This window comes from Heteronotia binoei, chromosome 6 (genome assembly GCF_032191835.1).
Source record: "Heteronotia binoei isolate CCM8104 ecotype False Entrance Well chromosome 6, APGP_CSIRO_Hbin_v1, whole genome shotgun sequence".
NCBI classification, from domain to species: Eukaryota; Metazoa; Chordata; class Lepidosauria; order Squamata; family Gekkonidae; genus Heteronotia; species Heteronotia binoei.
The window spans coordinates 143,970,439-143,987,592 of record NC_083228.1 but is presented as its reverse complement, the minus strand read 5'-3'; the positions used below and the strand labels follow the sequence as shown (position 1 = coordinate 143,987,592).

Below are 17,154 nucleotides of genomic sequence, written 5' to 3'. Positions count from 1 at the left end.
GCCCTGGTCAGCCAATGGAGAAAACAGAGGCTTTCCTCTGCAGCTCCTGTGCAATTGAGCAAGCCTGGCAAAGGAAGCTGTGATGCAGCAGGAAGCAAGAAAGAGAGAGAAGGAAGCAGATGACAGTGAGTTGCCTGCGGGACTGACAGGAGCCCTCTAGGGGCCTGATCTGGCCCTTGGGCTGCGTGTTTGACACCCCTGAGCCATCTGGTCTTAGGGGGAAACATACAGATATAATCACACACATGCAAATACAGGTGCTTTTAAAAAATGTTTGAGATTTGATCATAGATCTCTCGTTTCTTTGCCTGGTGCAGTCCTGAGAGGAGATTGGTGGAAAGTGCTGTCAGTCCACAGGGCTTTCAAGGCAATGGATGTTCAGAGGTGGTTTGCCATTGCCAGCCCCTGCATAGCAAACCTGGACTTCCTTTGTAGCCTCCAATCCAAGTACTAATCCGGGCTGGCCTTGCATATCTTCCGAGATCAGACAAGATCAGTCTAGCCTGGATTATCCAGGTCAGGAAGAAGAAGAAGATATTGGATTTATATCTCGCCCTATACTCTGAATCTCAGAGTCTCAGAACGGTCGCAATCTCCTTTACCTTCCCCCCACACACACACACACACAAAAGACACCCTGTGAGGTGGGTGGGGCTGAGAGAGTTCTCTCAGAAGCTATCCTTTCAAGGACAACTCCTACAAGAGCTATGGCTGACCCAAGACCATCCCAGCAGGTGCAAGTGGAGGAGTGGGGAATCAAACCAGGTTCTCCCAGATAAGAGTCCGCACACTTAACCACGGTAGGAAGGGAGGGAGGAAGGGAGGAGGAGGAGGAGAAGGAGAAGAAGAAGAAGATGATGATGATGATGGTGATGATGATGATGATGATATTGGATTTATATCCTGCTCTATACTTTGAATCTCAGAGTGGTCACAATCTCCTTTACCTTCCCCCCCACACACAAAAGACACCCTGTGAGGTGGGTGGGGCTGAGAGTGTTCTCCCAGAAGCTATCTTTTCAAGGACGACAACTACAAGAGCTATGGCTGACCCAAGGCCATCCCAGCAGCTGCAAGTGGAATTAGTGGGGAATTAAATCCTGTTCTCCCAGATTAGAGTCTGCACACTTAACTCCTACACCAAACTGGAAAGGGATCTCATTGAGACTTCAAGCTGATGGAAGGGATTGTGGCCGGACGAATGCGAGTCAAAAAAAAAGTGACATATTCTTGCATATATATGAGATTAGAAGAGGGACCTCTTTTCACTTTGCATATATTCAAGAACAAATCTCTTTAATTCAGGTTTCCTTCACCTGGCACAATCGCTTCCATCCCCAGAGGTAATCATCACCTTTGTGTGCCAAGAATGGAAAAAAACAAAAATCTTTGCAAATTCATTCCTCTGGAACGGAAGGAGCATATTTAAAAGTATTCAAACCACTGGATCGTTTTCAAGTGCGTCATTATCAATATTATCCTTCCCAGGGCTTTTTTTTTTAGTAGAATAAAACCCAGCAGGAACTCATTTGCATATTAGGCCACATCCCCCCAATGCAAAGGCAGCTGGAATTGCATTCCTGTGCATTCCTGCTTCAAAAGGAAAGCCCTAATCCTTCCCCTTTTGCCTGCTATCTCACTATTGCCTCCTGTTTTCTTTCATTGTTTTATAATCATTTGTACCTACCCTGGACTTCCTTGGTGGTCTCCCATCCAGGTTCAAACCAGCGTCAACCCTGCTTAGTTAGAGATCTGGTTAAGCTGGTCTTAGAATCAGAGAATCCTAGAGTTGGAAGGGACCTCCAGGGTCCTCTAGTCCAACCCCCTGCACAATGCAGGAAACTCACAAACACCTCCCCCGAAATTCACAGGATCTTCATCGCTGTCAGATGGCCCTCTAGCCTCTGTTTCAAAACCTCCAAGGAAGGAGAGCCCACCACCTCCCAAGGAGGAAGCCTGTTCCACTGAGGAATCTCTCTAACGGTCAGGAAGTTCTTTCTAATGTTGAGCCGGAAACTCTTCTGATTTAATTTCAACCCATTGGTTCTGCTCCTACCTTCTGGGGCCACAGAAAACATAAGAACATAAGAGAAGCCATGTTAGATCAGGCCAATGGCCCATCCAGTCCAATGCTGTGTCACACAGTGGCAAAAAAAAATTGTGTATATATACATATGTATACACACACACACACACACACACTGTGGCTAATAGCCACTGATGGACCTCTGCTCCATATTTTTATCTAAACCCCTCTTGAAGGTGGCTATGCTTGTGGCCGCCATCACCTCCTATGGCAGTGAATTCCACATCTTTATCACCCTTTGGGTGAAGAAGGCCTTCCTTTTATCCGTTTTAACCTGTCTGCTTAGCAATTTCATCGAATGCCCACAAGTTCTTGTATTGTGAGAAAGGGAGAAAAGTACTTCTTTCTCTACTTTCTCCATCCCATGCATTATCTTGTAAACCTCTCTCCTGTCACCCCCGCAGTCGACGTTTCTCCAAGCTAAAGAGTCCCAAGCGTTTCAACCTTTCTTCATAGGGAAAGTGCTCCAGCCCTTAATCATTCTAGTTGCCCTTTTCTGGACTTCCTCCAATACTATAATACCCTTTTTCAGATGCGGCGACCAGAACTGCACACAGTACTCCAAATGAGACCACACCATCGATTTATACAGGGGCATATTGATACGGCTGATTTGTTTTCAATTCCCTTCCTAATAATTCCCAGCATGGCGTTGGCCTTTTTTATTGCAATCACACACTGTCTTGACATTTTCAGTGAGTTATCTACCACGACCCCAAGATCTCTCTCTTGGTCAGTCTCTGCCAGTTCACATCCCATCAACTTGTATTTGTAGCTGGGATTCTTGGCCCCAATGTGCATTACTTTGCACTTGGCCACATTGAACCGCATCTGCCACGTTGACGCCCACTCACCCAGCCTCAACAGATCCTTTTGGAGTTCCTCACAATCCTCTCTGGTTCTCACCACCCTGAACTATTTAGTGTCATCTGCAAACTTGGCCACTTCATTGCTCACTCCCAACTCTAAATCATTTACGAACAAGTTAAAGAGCATGGGACCCAGTACCGAGCCCTGCGGCACCCCACTGCTTACCATCCTCTTCTGCGAAGACTGCTCATTTATACTCACTCTCTGCTTCCTATTACTCAGCCAGTTTTTGATCCACAAGAGGACCTGTCCTTTTACTCCATGACTCTCAAGCTTTCTAAGGAGCCTTTGATGAGGAAACAATTCCACCACCCCTCCTCTATAGGACAGTCCTTCAAGTCCTTGAAGATGGTGATCCTATCACCTCTCAGCCGCCTCCTCTCCAGACTAAACATCCCCAGCTCCTTCAGCCTTTCCTCATAGGACTTGGTCTCCAGACCCCTCACCATCTTCGTCGCCCTCTTCTGGACCTGTTCCAGCTTGTCTATATTTTTTAAAATATGGTGCCCACAACTGAACACAACACTCCAGGTGAGGTCTTACCAGAGCAGAGTAAAGCAATACTATCACATCACGTGATCTGGACACGAGACTTCTGTTGATACAGCCGAAATTGCATTGGCCTTTTTAGCCACCCACATCCCACTGTTGACTCTTCTTCAGCGTATGATCCACTAAGACCCCTAGATCCTTTTCGCACAGACTACTGCTAAGACAAATCTCCCCGACATACTTGAAGGGTGGTAGAAAGTACAGTCAAGTCACATTTGACCCCATGGGGTTTTCAAGGCGAGAGCTGGTTGGTCATTGCTTGCGTCTGCATAGCGATTCTGGACTTCCTGGGTCGTCTCCCATCCAAATATTAGCCAGGGCCAACCCTTGCTTAGCGTCTGACATTTGATGAGACTGGGTTAGCCTAGGCCATCCCAGTCAGAAGAAATCCCTTGGCACCTGTCGCATCAACCATCACCAGTGGTCTGACCTAGCCTCAGATCGCAAAGCATGGAGGCACACCATCCACCAGGCTGTCTCTTTCTTTGAGAACGCACGCATAGCTGGTCTTGAGGACAAAAGGGAGATTGAGGAAGAATCGCACTGCTACCCAACCCTAAATCAGACTTTTCCCTGCAGCCACTGTGGCCGGTTCTGCCTGTCCCACATTGGTCTTGTCAGCCACCAGCGAGCCTGCAGCAGACGCGGACTACTGCACCCTTCTTAAATCTTCGTTCGCGAAGCCAAGCCGAGAGAGAGAGAGAGGGGTGGTCTCCCATCCAAATATTAGCCAGGGCCAACCCTTGCTTAGCGTCTGACATTTGATGAGACTGGGTTAGCCTAGGCCATCCCGGTCAGAACAGAGATGCTCAGAGGTGGTTTGCCACTACTCATCTCTAGGACGTCAGAGGACCAAGGCTATGAGCGCCCGATGTGTCGGTTGTTGAAAGAGAGAAGCCACTGCCATTGAGTGAAATCATTGCTAGCGCACGGGTTCCGATTTGAATTGTGGCCAGGAAGAAGGAAATCAGAAGCATGAAGCTAATCTAGGATTCGCGTGTGTCGCCGCTGATATCTTTGAAGATGGCCAATTTCGCACTAGACCTTTAATCCTGGTTTAACTCTGTCCCCAAACTGACTTTCTACACTAGAATCCGAGAATCGGAGACACCAACTTTATGACTCTATGATTCGATGGTTTTAGCGTAGAAAGTCAGTTTGGGGACAGAGTTAAACCAGGATTAAAGGTCTAGTGCGAAATTGGTTAATGTTTTCAGTCCTCTGTTTTGGAGGGGATGTGGTGAAAAAGGGGTTTGCTTTACTATGTAGAGGACATGTCCACGGATTTCTTCATTTTGGTCACAAGTCATTATGGAAATTTTTTTATATTACAGGAGTAAGGGTTCCATTATCCCCTAAAATTTGTCTCCTAAACATTCGGGATGGTTTTAGACTTCCTGAATTAGAGAAGTTGATTTCTTACACCAGAGACAGAATTCAGTTCCAGTTTGGTGTAGTGCTTAAGTGTGCGGACTCTTATCTGGGAGAACCGGGTTTGATTCCCCACTCCTCCACTTGCACCTGCTAGCACGGCCTTGGGTCAGCCATAGCTCTGGCAGAGGTTGTCCTTGAAAGGGCAGCTGCTGTGAGAGCCCTCTCCAGCCCCACCCACCTCACAGGGTGTCTGTTGTGCGGGAGGAAGGTAAAGGAGATTGTGAGCCACTCTGAGACTCTGTCCTTGAAAGGGCAGCTGCTGTGAGAGCCCTCTCCAGCCCCACCCACCTCACAGGGTGTCTGTTGGGGGGGAGGAAGGTAAAGGAGATTGTGAGCCGCTCTGAGACTCTTCGGAGTGGAGGGCGGGATATAAATCCAATATCTTCATCTACCTCACAGGGTGTCTGTTGTGGGGAGGAAGGGAAAGGAGATTGTGAGCCACTCTGAGACTCTGTCCTTGAAAGGGCAGCTGCTGTGAGAGCCCTCTCCAGCCCCACCCACCTCACAGGGTGTCTGTTGGGGGGGGAGGAAGGTAAAGGAGATTGTGAGCCGCTCTGAGACTCTTCGGAGTGGAGGGCGGGATATAAATACAATATCTTCTTCTTCATTGGTGGCCTGGTTAAGCAAATTATTTTTTTGACAAAATTACACATCATTTAGAAGGGAGAAATAGTTCACATCGAAGGTCAACTATTTTAGCGAAGCGGTCCTTCTTTTGTGGATTATTTTTCTTGTAGGAATTTTGGTTCAACTGCAAATAATATATTGGTCTGGCATTTGTTTTTAATTTGGTTATGCCGTTTGTACTTGCGGTTCATTTGGATGTTTACTGGTGACTAGCTGACTTGGTTGGATCATAATTTTGATTATTATTTTGACCAAGGTCCTGAATGTTAATCTGTTTATTGAAATAAACCTGGCTTAATTTTTTTAAAAAAGAACAGAACGTAACAGACATCCACGGTGCGATTTTTGATACGTTGCCAGCCACAGTCTACGTGAGACGGCAGTCTACTATCAAGAAGAAATAAGGTTGGTGCTGGAATGAGATGCACATAATGGACATTATTGAAACTGTTTCTTTAAGTCAATAGAAATAGGCGTCTAGAGTGCAGACATGTATGTATGCATATTTTTTTCTGTCAAATTATGGAAAGCATTTGTCTTGATGTATGTGAGGTGCTGTAATTAAGAAGATATAGCCCCGTGGCGCAGAGCGGTAAAGCTGCAGTACTGCAGTTGGAGCCCTCTGCTCATGACCTGAGTTCAATCCCAGCGGAAGCTGGTTCAGGTAGCCGGCTCCAGGTTGACTCAGCCTTCCATCCTTCCGAGGTCGGTAAAAGGAGTCCCCCACTTGCTGGGGGGAAAGGGTAGGAGAGCCAGTTTGGTGTAGTGGTTAAGTGTGCGGACTCTTTATCTGGGAGAACCGGGTTTGATTCCCCACTCCTCCACTTGCACCTGCTAGCATGGCCTTGGGTCAGCCATAGCTCTGGCAGAGGTTGTCCTTGAAAGGGCAGCTGCTGTGAGAGCCCTCTCCAGCCCCACCCACCTCACAGGGCGTCTTTTGTGGGGGAGGAAGGTAAAGGAGATTGTGAGCCACTCTGAGACTCTTCGGAGTGGAGGGCGGGATATAAATCCAATATCTTCATCTACCTCACAGGGTGTCTGTTGTGCGAGGGGGGGGGAGGCAAAGGAGATTGTGAGCCGCTCTGAGACTCTTCGGAGTGGAGGGCAAGATATAAATCCAATATCTTCATCTACCTCACAGGGTGTCTGTTGTGGGGGAGGAAGGCAAAGGAGATTGTGCTGCTCTGAGACTCTTCGCAGTGGAGGGCGGGATATAAATCCAATATCTTCATCTACCTCACAGGGTGTGTGTTGTGGGGGAGGAAGGTAAAGGAGATTGTAAGCCGCTCTGAGACTCTTCGGAGTGGAGGGCGGGATATAAATCCAATATCTTCTATCTTCTTCTCTAGGTGACTGGGAAAGGCCATGGCAAGCCACCCCGCAAAAAGTCTACCATGGAAACGTCATGATGCGACGTTACATATAATCTCGATATCAAAAATATGAATAGTAGTATCATGGCAAGAGCCCCGTGGTGCAGATTGGTAAAGCTGCAGTACTGCAGTCCTAAACTCTGCTCATGACCTGGGGGAAGCTGGGTTCAGGTAGCCAGCTTGAGGTTGACTCAGCCTTCCATCCTTCCAAGGTCAATAAAATGAGCACCCAGCTTGCGGGGGGGGGGGGGGGGAGTGTAGATGACTGGGGAAGGCAAGGGCAAACCACCCCGTAGAAAGTCTGCCATAAAAACATTGTGAAAGCAACGTCACCCCCAGAGTCGAAAACAACTGGTGCTTGCACAGGGGACTATCTTTACCTTTTTTACCTTTAATTAAGAAGATATTAATGAATGTTTGAATTAATTCACAGCATTTTTGTGTGTGCTTACAAGCCTACCAGTGGTGGTTTCCCATTGTGTGGCTAAATCCCCAGGTGAGGGCAGGCGATCCCCCGGTTTGGAGGCCCTCCCCCCACTTCAGGGTCATCAGAAAGCAGGGCGAGGGGAGAGAGAGAGAAATGTCTGCTGGGCACTCCATTATTCCCTAGGGAGCCTGATTCCCATAAGGTATAATGGAGAATTGATCTGTAGGGATCTGAGGCTCTGGGGGGGGGGGGGCTGTTTTTTGAAGTAGGGCACCAAATTTGCAGCACAGCATCCGGTATCTCTCCTCAAAACACCTCCCTCCCCAAGTTTCGACAAGATTGGACCAGCGATTTCAGTTCTATGAACCCCAAATAAGGTGCCCCTATCCATCATTATTTCCAATGAAGGAAAGGCGTGCAGATCCCTTTAAATGTGATGGCAAAAAAGAAGAAGATATTGGATTTATATCCCGCCCTCCACTCCGAAGAGTCTCAGAGCGGCTCACAATCTCCTTTACCTTCCTCCCCCACAACAGACACCCTGTGAGGTGGGTGGGGCTGGAGAGGGCTCTCCCAGCAGCTGCCCTTTCAAGGACAACCTCTGCCAGAGCTATGGCTGACCCAAGGCCATTCCAGCAGCTGCGAGTGGAGGAGTGGGGAATCAAACCCGGTTCTCCCAGATAAGAGTCCGCACACTTAACCACTACACCAAACTGGCTCTCCACAAAAAGAAGTGATAGCCAGAACTCCCTTTGGAGTTCAATGATGCTTGTCACACCCTTGCTCCTGGCTCCACCCTCAATGTCTCTTGGCCCCACCCCCCAAAGTCTCCTGGCTCCACCCCAAAGTCCCCAGATATTCCTTGAATTGGACGTGGCAACCCTACAGGAGGAGAGCTCAACTGGAACCCGAGGCTATCACCCCGAAAACAAAGAACCGACACCTTTTCTGAGCCATAGGTAGGTGGTTGACTTTATTGGTTACTTTTGTTCACCTCGCAAATGATTTACTGGCCTGGAAGAAGAATCTGCTGGTCGAGCGGGTGGACCTTCTGGACCCGAGACACCAACCTTGACGCAACCTTGACCCTCTCTCCAAGCTGGCCTCTCGGGAGATCAGCTGCTCTGCTTGCCTCCTCTCTCTGACTCTATTACTGCCAAACCGTGCTTGACGTAACTGCGGAAGAGCAGGGAGCAGTTTTTCAAGAATGGCTCCAAGTCGGCCTCGGGGTGCTGCTTCTTGTATCCATATAGCTCTTCCAGACCAGCCCTGGCAGTCTCTTTGCAGTTGATCTTCTTGAAAATGTCGGCAAGTGTGGTGTTGACTTTGCCTTCCGTTGGCAGGGAATTCTCTTTCTCCCTGTCCCCCCGGTCCTGTTCTTCTGAGGGTCTTACCAGCTTCCCCAGGTAGGCCTCCAATTCAGACTCGCCTCTATCCTGTATCAACAGGAGGTGATCCAAAATCTCCGCTCCCTTTAGCTTGCAGAGGGTGTGTATCAGAGTCTTCAGCGCCCGGTGTGGGAAGTGACTTTGGCACTGTTTCAGTTTCCCTTCGGGAAAAGCCTTCATGAAGATGTGGACATCCAGCAAGATCTGGTCCAAATTGACACTACCGATCGTCTGGGGAAGAAGCTTCGAGGTTTTCCATAAACACTTGGCTACCACTTCAGAGAAGGCCAGAAGACTAGCGGAGGCCATCAAACTCTCACCAAGAAGTCCCAGCAAAGAGCTGAGAATTCTGGTCTGGTCCGATCTCTCCAGCACCTTTGTCATCAAGAGATTGATGGACTGGGTGACTTCTTGCCCCTCGGGAAGGTCTCCAACTGGAGAATCCAACAGTAAGGTGATCAGGATGTTCAACAGGTCCTTCAGCACCCCGGCGGAGGTCTCCTGAGCCAGGCTGTCCACCTGGAAGAGGGAGACCATACAGCAGACGATGCAGCCGTAAAGCTCAATGACTTTCCCCATCTCTGTCTTCTCCTCTGCCGTCATGTGGAGCCAATGGATGAACTTCAGCTGCCGGAGGGTGGCAATCAAGAACTGGTTGATGTGGCCAGACATGGTCTTCTCGGTGTCCTCCTGCCTTAGGATCTCTTGGATCTCTGCTACAGCCTCAATGCTGGTGTTGATGTCGCTGCTGGCTACACGGCAGATAATCATATTGATGTTTCTCCCAGTCTGAGATTCAAGGCTCGCAGCGCTGGGAACATGGTCATTCCGTTTGGGACTCTGGCAAACGGCGTTCTCTGTCTCAGTCCTGTCTTGATGGAGAACAGCTGGGCATTCTTCCCCGGTGTGGCTGCTGTTCCCGTGGCTTCGTTTGGAGCCCTCGACCGCTCCTGACCTCAGGTTGGAGACCTGGATGCATGCTTTCTCCTCTTTGACTCGCCGCGCTGCTTCCTCTCGAATGCTCTCCTCCAAAAAGTTCATGTGCTTCTCGGATATCCCCGCCACAGTCTTGAAGGCTTCTGACCCGTACACGTCTCTGGCCGTTGCAATGACCTTCAAGGCGGCGCTGTGGACGGCATTGTTGGAATCCCCGGTCAAGCTGATGATGGTCTTCAGTGCTTTGCTTGGGAGGGGTTGGCACACCTCTGTGCCGCACTCCTTCAACAACCATCCCAGCTCTTCCAAGCATCCCACCCGTTGGTTGGGGTTCTTTCCCCTGGCTCCCTCCAGGAGGAAGCAGAAAGTCTTGGAGACGGGGTAGATGAGGATTGTCTGCTTCACTATTCCTCGCACCTCTTTGAGGATGGACTCCTTGGTCGCCCCCATTTTCAGCAGGAGGTAGGGCAGGAAAGAGGAGGCCTCGCTCTCCGTCAGCTGGTAGTTCTCCTGGATGAGCAGCGCAAAGAGCCTTTTGAGATACTCCAAGCTCTTCATCAGCACCCATGTGTTGGTATCGAAGAGCCTCAGAGTCAGCCATTTCAGGATGAGGTCCAGGCAGCTGATGACTCCCTCCTTTTCCATCTCCAAGTGCTTCGTCATGATGGTCAGAGCTCTGATGTGGTGCTGGAAGTTGGAGTGGAAGAGCTCTTCTTGGATCCCGTTCGAGAGGCAGCCGCACATCTGGGCCTTGAGCTGCTCCACGTACTTGCTACTTGGGGTGCTGAAGTTCCACCTCAACACCTTCAGGGCCTTCTCGTCCTTCATCCGTTGCTCTTTGGCTTTGGGGACAACCATGAAAATGGGCCCAACCATGCTGCTGTCTTCCTTTGTGCCGTGTTTCGCCTTCACACCTGGCATCCTCTTTGCTTTAGAGGCGATTCCTTCCAGTTTTGCTTTCTTGGCCTCCAAGTCCAACTCAGCGGAGCCCACATTTTCAGCAGGGAAAGAGGCCATATTGCACTGTTGAGGAGGAGTCGACTTGGGCCAAGGTGTGCTCCTTGGTAACTTGGAAAGAGGGTTGCCAAGAGGTGTTGTAGGCTTGGCTGGCCACCCAACTTTGGTGTCCTCCAGGACCAGCAAGACTTGGTCTCTGGAAGCCGGTTTCAGTTTCCCAGCGGCTTCAGACATCTTCTCAAAACCGAGATGAAGCAGGAAGAATGGCAGGGCCTCACGGGCTACCATACGAGTTGCCTCGTGATGATCCTCCAGGGACGAATAGAGATAAGGCAGGCAGCGGACCAAGTCAGCGGAGGCTGAACTGGGGCAGGGCAGTTTCTCAGCCAGCCACCCCAGGATCCGTTGCCTCTGGGGACAATTCTCCTTCTTCGGCTCCGCGGAGAGATCTTCTTGATCCAGCCATTCCTTCGTGCCCGCCTGCTCAGCCCAGGTGTCCACGGTTTTGAGGGCCATGGCTCTCACGCTGCTCTTGCTGTCTCTGAAAACAGCAACGAGCGGCACACCTAAAGTCTTGATGTGGCACTTGATGCCCGGTCCCATCACCCTGGCGAGCTGCTGAAGAACCACAAGAGTCTGCTTCACGATCCCTTTATTCGAGTCCTGCAAGCAGGACTTCAAGGCAACCGGGAGATTCCCGATGCTGGGCTGGATCGATTTGACCTCGCTGAGGAGGCTGGAGAGCTCCTCCAGGCCTTCCCGGCGGACCTTCCAGCTCGAGTCCTGCATCTTCAGCATCAGCTCTGTGGAGATCCTCTCGCTGAGGTCCACCGCGTTTGTCATACGAAGCCGCGCATCTCCCCCTCTCTGCTCAGTCCCGGTTTCCCCGCAGAGCTTGTACTTGCCTCGGCTGGGGGCGGGGAGGCTCTTGCCTTTCGCCCTCTCGAACTCGGCGTCGATCTGGGAGAGCAGATGCGGCTTCTCATCCTCAAAGAAGGCCCTCAGAGGAGCTCCAACGCATAAGTACATCACCCCCAGGAGGTTGAAGGCAGCAGCTCGCACATCCGGATGCGCCGCGGCCAGGGATGATTTTGTGTAACGGATGAAGGTCTTTGCTTCCATGCCATCGAAACCGAAGTCTTGAATGGCATCGGCCAGCCAGTTGAGGGTTTCCGAATGGGTTCTGGGACTCTCTTGTGAAAAGGCCGCTTCGGTGACCTTTCCTGCTGTCCAAGGGAGGCCACATGTCTCTGCTACAGCCGTCAGGGCTTCCTTGGTGTCCTTCCCACAGATCACATCCCCAATCTTATCCACAAGGTTTCCTAGGACAAATTGAGCAGCGGTTCTGGAGAAATTCCCCTTCTGGGCAATGAGGGTGACGACCCTGAGTTTTTTCTGCATCACCTGGAGTTTGGTTTCCCTCCATCCCGGTTCCTTGTCCAACAGCCTCACCAAAGCCTGGCAGGGCACCTGGCTCTTCTCCATCTTCTCCACGGCCCTCTCAAAGGCCTCCAGGGAAGAGATGCGTTCTTTCCAGTCACTGCTGTCCAGATGTTGAAGACAGGAGGCGGGAAGGACAGCTGCTGCTTCCAGCTCACATGACTCTTCTGAAAGTTCCTTCTCAGGCACGTTCCTAGGATCTAGCATCTTCACCGACCTTGAGTTCTAGAACCTGAGCTGGCCTGTAGGGCATGATGGCTTCACCCTTCCTTGAGCAGTGTCCTTGGTTCAGAGCAGTTGGACAGGGTGCCTTCCATAACCCAAAAGAGACATGTCAGAGGTGTCCTCAGATGTTCCCTGCGGTCCCCTCCTCCCACCCTAGCCCTCCAGAAGGGAGGTGATGGTTCCCAGAGAGAGGGAAGGGGGTCTTTCTTCGGGGATGCCACTCTGGCTTATAAGCTGCCACCCCGGGCAGAAGGCTAACATTGTGATGTCGCTGTGGTGTCATTGGTGCTTGAGCAAGCACGGGGCAAAGACAGAGAGAGACCGAAGGGAGAGAGAACCTATCACTATTGTGAGTCTCTCTAAAGCAGGTGTTCTCTTATAGCAGGGGTGGCCAATGGTAGCTCTCCAGATGTTTTTTGCCTACAACTCCCATCAGTCCCAGCCAGCACGGCCAATGACTGGGGATGATGGGAGTTGTAGGCAAAAAAAATCTGGGGAGCTACCGTTGGCCACCCCTGCCATATAGGGTTGCCAATCCCCAGGTGGAAGTAAAGAAAAAGAAGAAGATATTGGATTTATATCCCGCCCTCCACTCCAAAGAGTCTCAGAGCGGCTCACAATCTCCTTTACCTCCCCCCCTCCACAACAGACACCCTGTGAGGTAGATGAAGATATTGGATTTATATCCCGCCCTTCACTCCGAAGAGTCTCAGAGAGGCTCACAATCTCCTTTTCCTTCCTCCCCAACAACAGAACCCTATGAGGTGGGTGGGGCTGAGAGGGTTTTCACAGCAGCTGCCCTTTCAAGGACAAAGTCTCAGAGTGGCTCATAATCTCCTTTCCCTTCCTCCCCCACAACAGACACTCTGTGAGGTGGGTGAGGCTTTCAAGGACAACCTCTGCCAGAGCTACGGCTGACCCAAGGCCATGCTAGCAGGTGCAAGTGGAGGAGTGGGGAATCAAACCCGGTTCTCCCAGATAAGAGTCCACACACTTCACCACTACACCAAACTGAAGAAACACAATCTGGCTGTGCGGCACAGTACAAATTGCTATAACAACCATATCAAGAATTTTCAATACACGAACAAAGTCTCTCGTAAGTGCTGATAGCAAAAAGACTCTTAAAGCCTTTGCGATTGATATCCAAACCATAGTCTCTCGACCTTTTCTGTTCATCACGGCAAGCCCATACTCCGTGGGGACCGGTTTAGATGTTACACCACGATACCAGCCACGGAAACTGAAGGAACTGTAGTCATAAGAATTTATAGGATTGGTGTTCTGGTCAAGAAATATTAATTCTTTTTAGAAACTTGTCTGGATATTGGTGAAAAAGCAGCCTGCAAACGAGAAAGCTGTAGGGAAACCTTTGGCTGATGACGGTGTGTAACATCGAAACCAGTCCCCATGGAGTATGGGCCTGCTGTGATAAACAGAAAAAGTCAGGAGACAACGCTTTGCTGTAGTGGTTAAATGCGGGGACTCTTCTCTGGGAGAAATGGGATTGATTGCAGTTGTTGGATGGCCTTGGGTCAGCCATAGCTCTCGCAGATGTTGCCCTTGAAAGGGCAGCTTCCGTCAGCTCCACCTCCCTCATAGGGTGTCTGTTCCCTGAGAGCCAGTTTGGTGTAGTTGTTAAGTGCATGGACTCTTATCTAGAAGAACCAGGTTTAATTCCCCACTCCTCCATTTGCAGCTGCTGGAATGGCCTTGGGTCAGCCATAGCTCTCGCAGCTTCTTGTATTTCATGACAAGCTATGCCATATATTATTAATAGTGATATTTATTTTATTGTTTTTTATTTTAAATTGTACTTATTGCATTTTTCTGTATCGTATCTTTTATCAAGAAACTTTATTAAAATGTGAAAATCGAAAGAAAGTGCAGCTTCTGGGAGAGCCCTCTCAGCCCCACCCACCTCACAGGGTGTCTGTTGTGGGGGAGGAAGGTAAAGGAGATTGTCAGCCGCTCTGAGTCTCTGATTCGGAGAGAAAGGACAAGGTATAAATCTGCCCCCACCTCACAGGGTGTCTGTTGTGGGGGGAGAAGATAGAGGAGATTGTGAGCCGCTCTGAGTCTCTGATTCAGGGAGAAGGACGGGGTGTAAATCTGCCCCCACCTCACAGGGTGTCTGTTGTGGGGGAAGAAGATAGAGGAGATTGTGAGCCGCTCTGAGTCTCTGATTCAGGGAGAAGGGCGGGGTATAAATCTGCCCCCACCTCACAGGGTGTCTGTTGTGGGGGGAGAAGATAGAGGAGATTGTGAGCCGCTCTGAGTCTCTGATTCAGGGAGAAGGGCGGGGTATAAATCTGCCCCCACCTCACAGGGTGTCTGTTGTGGGGGGAGAAGATAGAGGAGATTGTGAGCCGCTCTGAGTCTCTGATTCAGGGAGAAGGGCGGGGTATAAATCTGCCCCCACCTCACAGGGTGTCTGTTGTGGGGGGAGAAGATAGAGGAGATTGTAAGCCGCTCTGAGTCTCTGATTCAGGGAGAAGGGTGAGGTATAAATCTGCCCCCACCTCACAGGGTTCTGTTGTGGGGGGAGAAGATAGAGGAGATTGTGAGCCGCTCTGAGTCTCTGATTCAGGGAGAAGGGTGGGGTATAAATCTGCCCCCACCTCACAGGGCGTCTGTTGTGGGGGGAGAAGATAGAGGAGATTGTGAGCCGCTCTGAGTCTCTGATTCAGGGAGAAGGGTGAGGTATAAATCTGCCCCCACCTCACAGGGTGTCTGTTGTGGGGGGAGAAGATAAAGGAGATTGTAAGCTGCTTTGAGACTCTGATTCAGAGAGAAGGGCAGGGTATAAATCTGTATTTTTCTTCTTCTTCTTCTTCTAGAGCCCTCTCAGCCCCACCCAGCTCACAGGGTGTCTGTTGTGGGGGAGGAAGATGAAGGAGATTGTGACCGCTCTGAGACTCTGATTCAGAGAAAAGAGCGGGGTATAAATCTGCAGTCTTCTTCTTCTTCTTCAAAGAGCTCCACTGTCATGCAACATGCCTGGCACAATGACATCACCCGGAAGTGACCTCATCATTCCAGGCACATCACACAGGGGGACACTCTAGCATTCTGGTAAAAAGGTTTTTTTTTAAAAAAAAAAATAATTATTATTATTAAATTCAGGATTGAATTAGGAAAAATGGAAGAGGAAATGGGTTGGGAGAAGTAATACCATATATACTTCAGTTTTCCACCTTTTCTCATCTCATGGAGCTGCATTAAATTTCTAATTAATCCTACATGTGATTGCATAAGATTGCATAACCAATTGTGATTAACAAATGCCTATAGGAAGTTTCTTTAATTCTTAAATCAAATCATTTCGTCTCGTCAGGCTGTAAAATGGTTGCCAAAATCCTTTGCAGTCCTGCTTGCCGTTTTGGTGCCGTGGTGAAGCGTGCGGACTCTTATCTGGGAGAACTGGGTTTCATTCCTCACTCCTCCACTTGCAGCTGCCGGAATGGCCTTGGGCCAGCCATAGCTCTCGCAGAGATGTCCTTGAAAGGGCAGCTTCTGTTAGAACTCTCTCAGCCCCACCCACCTCACAGGGTGTCTGTTGTGGGGGAGGAAGTTAGAGGAGATTGTGAGCCGCTCTGAGACTCAGCGATTCAGAGTATAGGGTAGGATGTAGATCCAATATCATCTCCTTCTTCCATTAAGTCTGTTGAAATGTCCATTTCCACGGTTTCAAAAATTTCCATTCGAATCTCATCTTTTGGTGGTGTTTCTGCTTTCTTCCAGCGTTTTGGTTAAAACTTTATCGTACCATAGAATTTTTATCCAAATCCTAAAGTGTCCCCAGCATGTCATTCCTGGTGCAATAGCATCACTTCTGACGTTATCATACCAGGCGAGGGAGGGACGGTAGCTCAGTGATAGAGCATCTGCTTGGTAAGCAGAAGGTCCCAGGTTCAATCCCCGGCATCTCCAAAAAAGGGTCCAGGCAAATAGGTGTGAAAAACCTCCGCTTGAGACCCTGGAGAGCCACTGCCAGTCTGAGAAGACAAGACTGACTTTGATGGGCCAAGGGTCTGATTCAGTATAAGGCAGCTTCATATATATTTGGGGGAGGGACGGTGGCTCAATGGCAGAGCATCTGCTTGGTAAGCAGAAGGTCCCAGGTTCAATCCCTGGCATCTCCAAAAAAGGGTCCAGGCAAATAGGTGTGAAAAACCTCAGCTTGAGACCCTGGAGAGCCGCTGCCAGTCTGAGAAGACAATACTGACTTTGATGGGCCAAGGGTCTGATTCAGTTTAAGGCAGCTTCATATGTTCATAAAGAATTTCAAGTAGCAGATGCTGGAAGAGATGCTTCTCTGCTTGAAGTCTTTGATAGCTGCTGCTCCCAGTCACAGTAGACTGTGTTGAGCCTGATGGTCCAACGGTAGCGGAGGGACGGTGGCTCAGTGGTAGAGCATCCGCTTGGTAAGCAGAAGGTCCCAGGTTCAATCCCCGGCATCTCCAACTAAAAAGGGTCCAGGCAAGTAGGTGTGAAAAACCTCAGCTTGAGATCCCGGAGAGCCACTGCCAATCAGGGGAGGGACGGTGGCTCAGTGGTAGAGCATCTGCTTGGTAAGCAGAAGGTCCCAGGTTCAGTCCCCGGCATCTCCAAAAAAGGGTCCAGGCAAGTAGGCGTGAAAAACCTCAGCTTGAGACCCTGGAGAGCCGCTGCCAGTCTGATGTAGGGATTCAGTTTTAACAGCAGAGAATTTAACTGCGCCACAGAATGTAATGTATTGAAGCTTTGTTATTTTATGATAAGGAAACGTGCTGTTTGTGTGATTTGCGCAGGCGTTATCTGTGGTTACGTTGACCAGACACATATAATTAATTGGCT

The 17,154-nt window shown here is 49.8% G+C and overlaps 1 protein-coding gene across 1 annotated transcript; it reads right to left on the bottom strand.

Moving 5' to 3' along the window:
- Nucleotides 1–8,460: 8,460 nt before the first annotated feature.
- On the bottom strand, nt 8,461–12,399 carry LOC132574387 (cytoskeleton-associated protein 5-like). Its single transcript, XM_060242750.1, has one exon. It carries the CDS (start codon nt 12,295–12,297, stop codon nt 8,485–8,487), a length of 3,813 nt encoding a protein of 1,270 aa, XP_060098733.1. The 5' UTR covers nt 12,298–12,399; the 3' UTR covers nt 8,461–8,484.
- Nucleotides 12,400–17,154: the final 4,755 nt, after the last annotated feature.

Excerpts from the sequence above, each read along its gene's own strand:
- LOC132574387 (XM_060242750.1), bottom strand. The coding sequence starts at position 12,297 with ATGCTAGATCCTAGGAACGTGCCTGAGAAGGAACTTTCAGAAGAGTCA.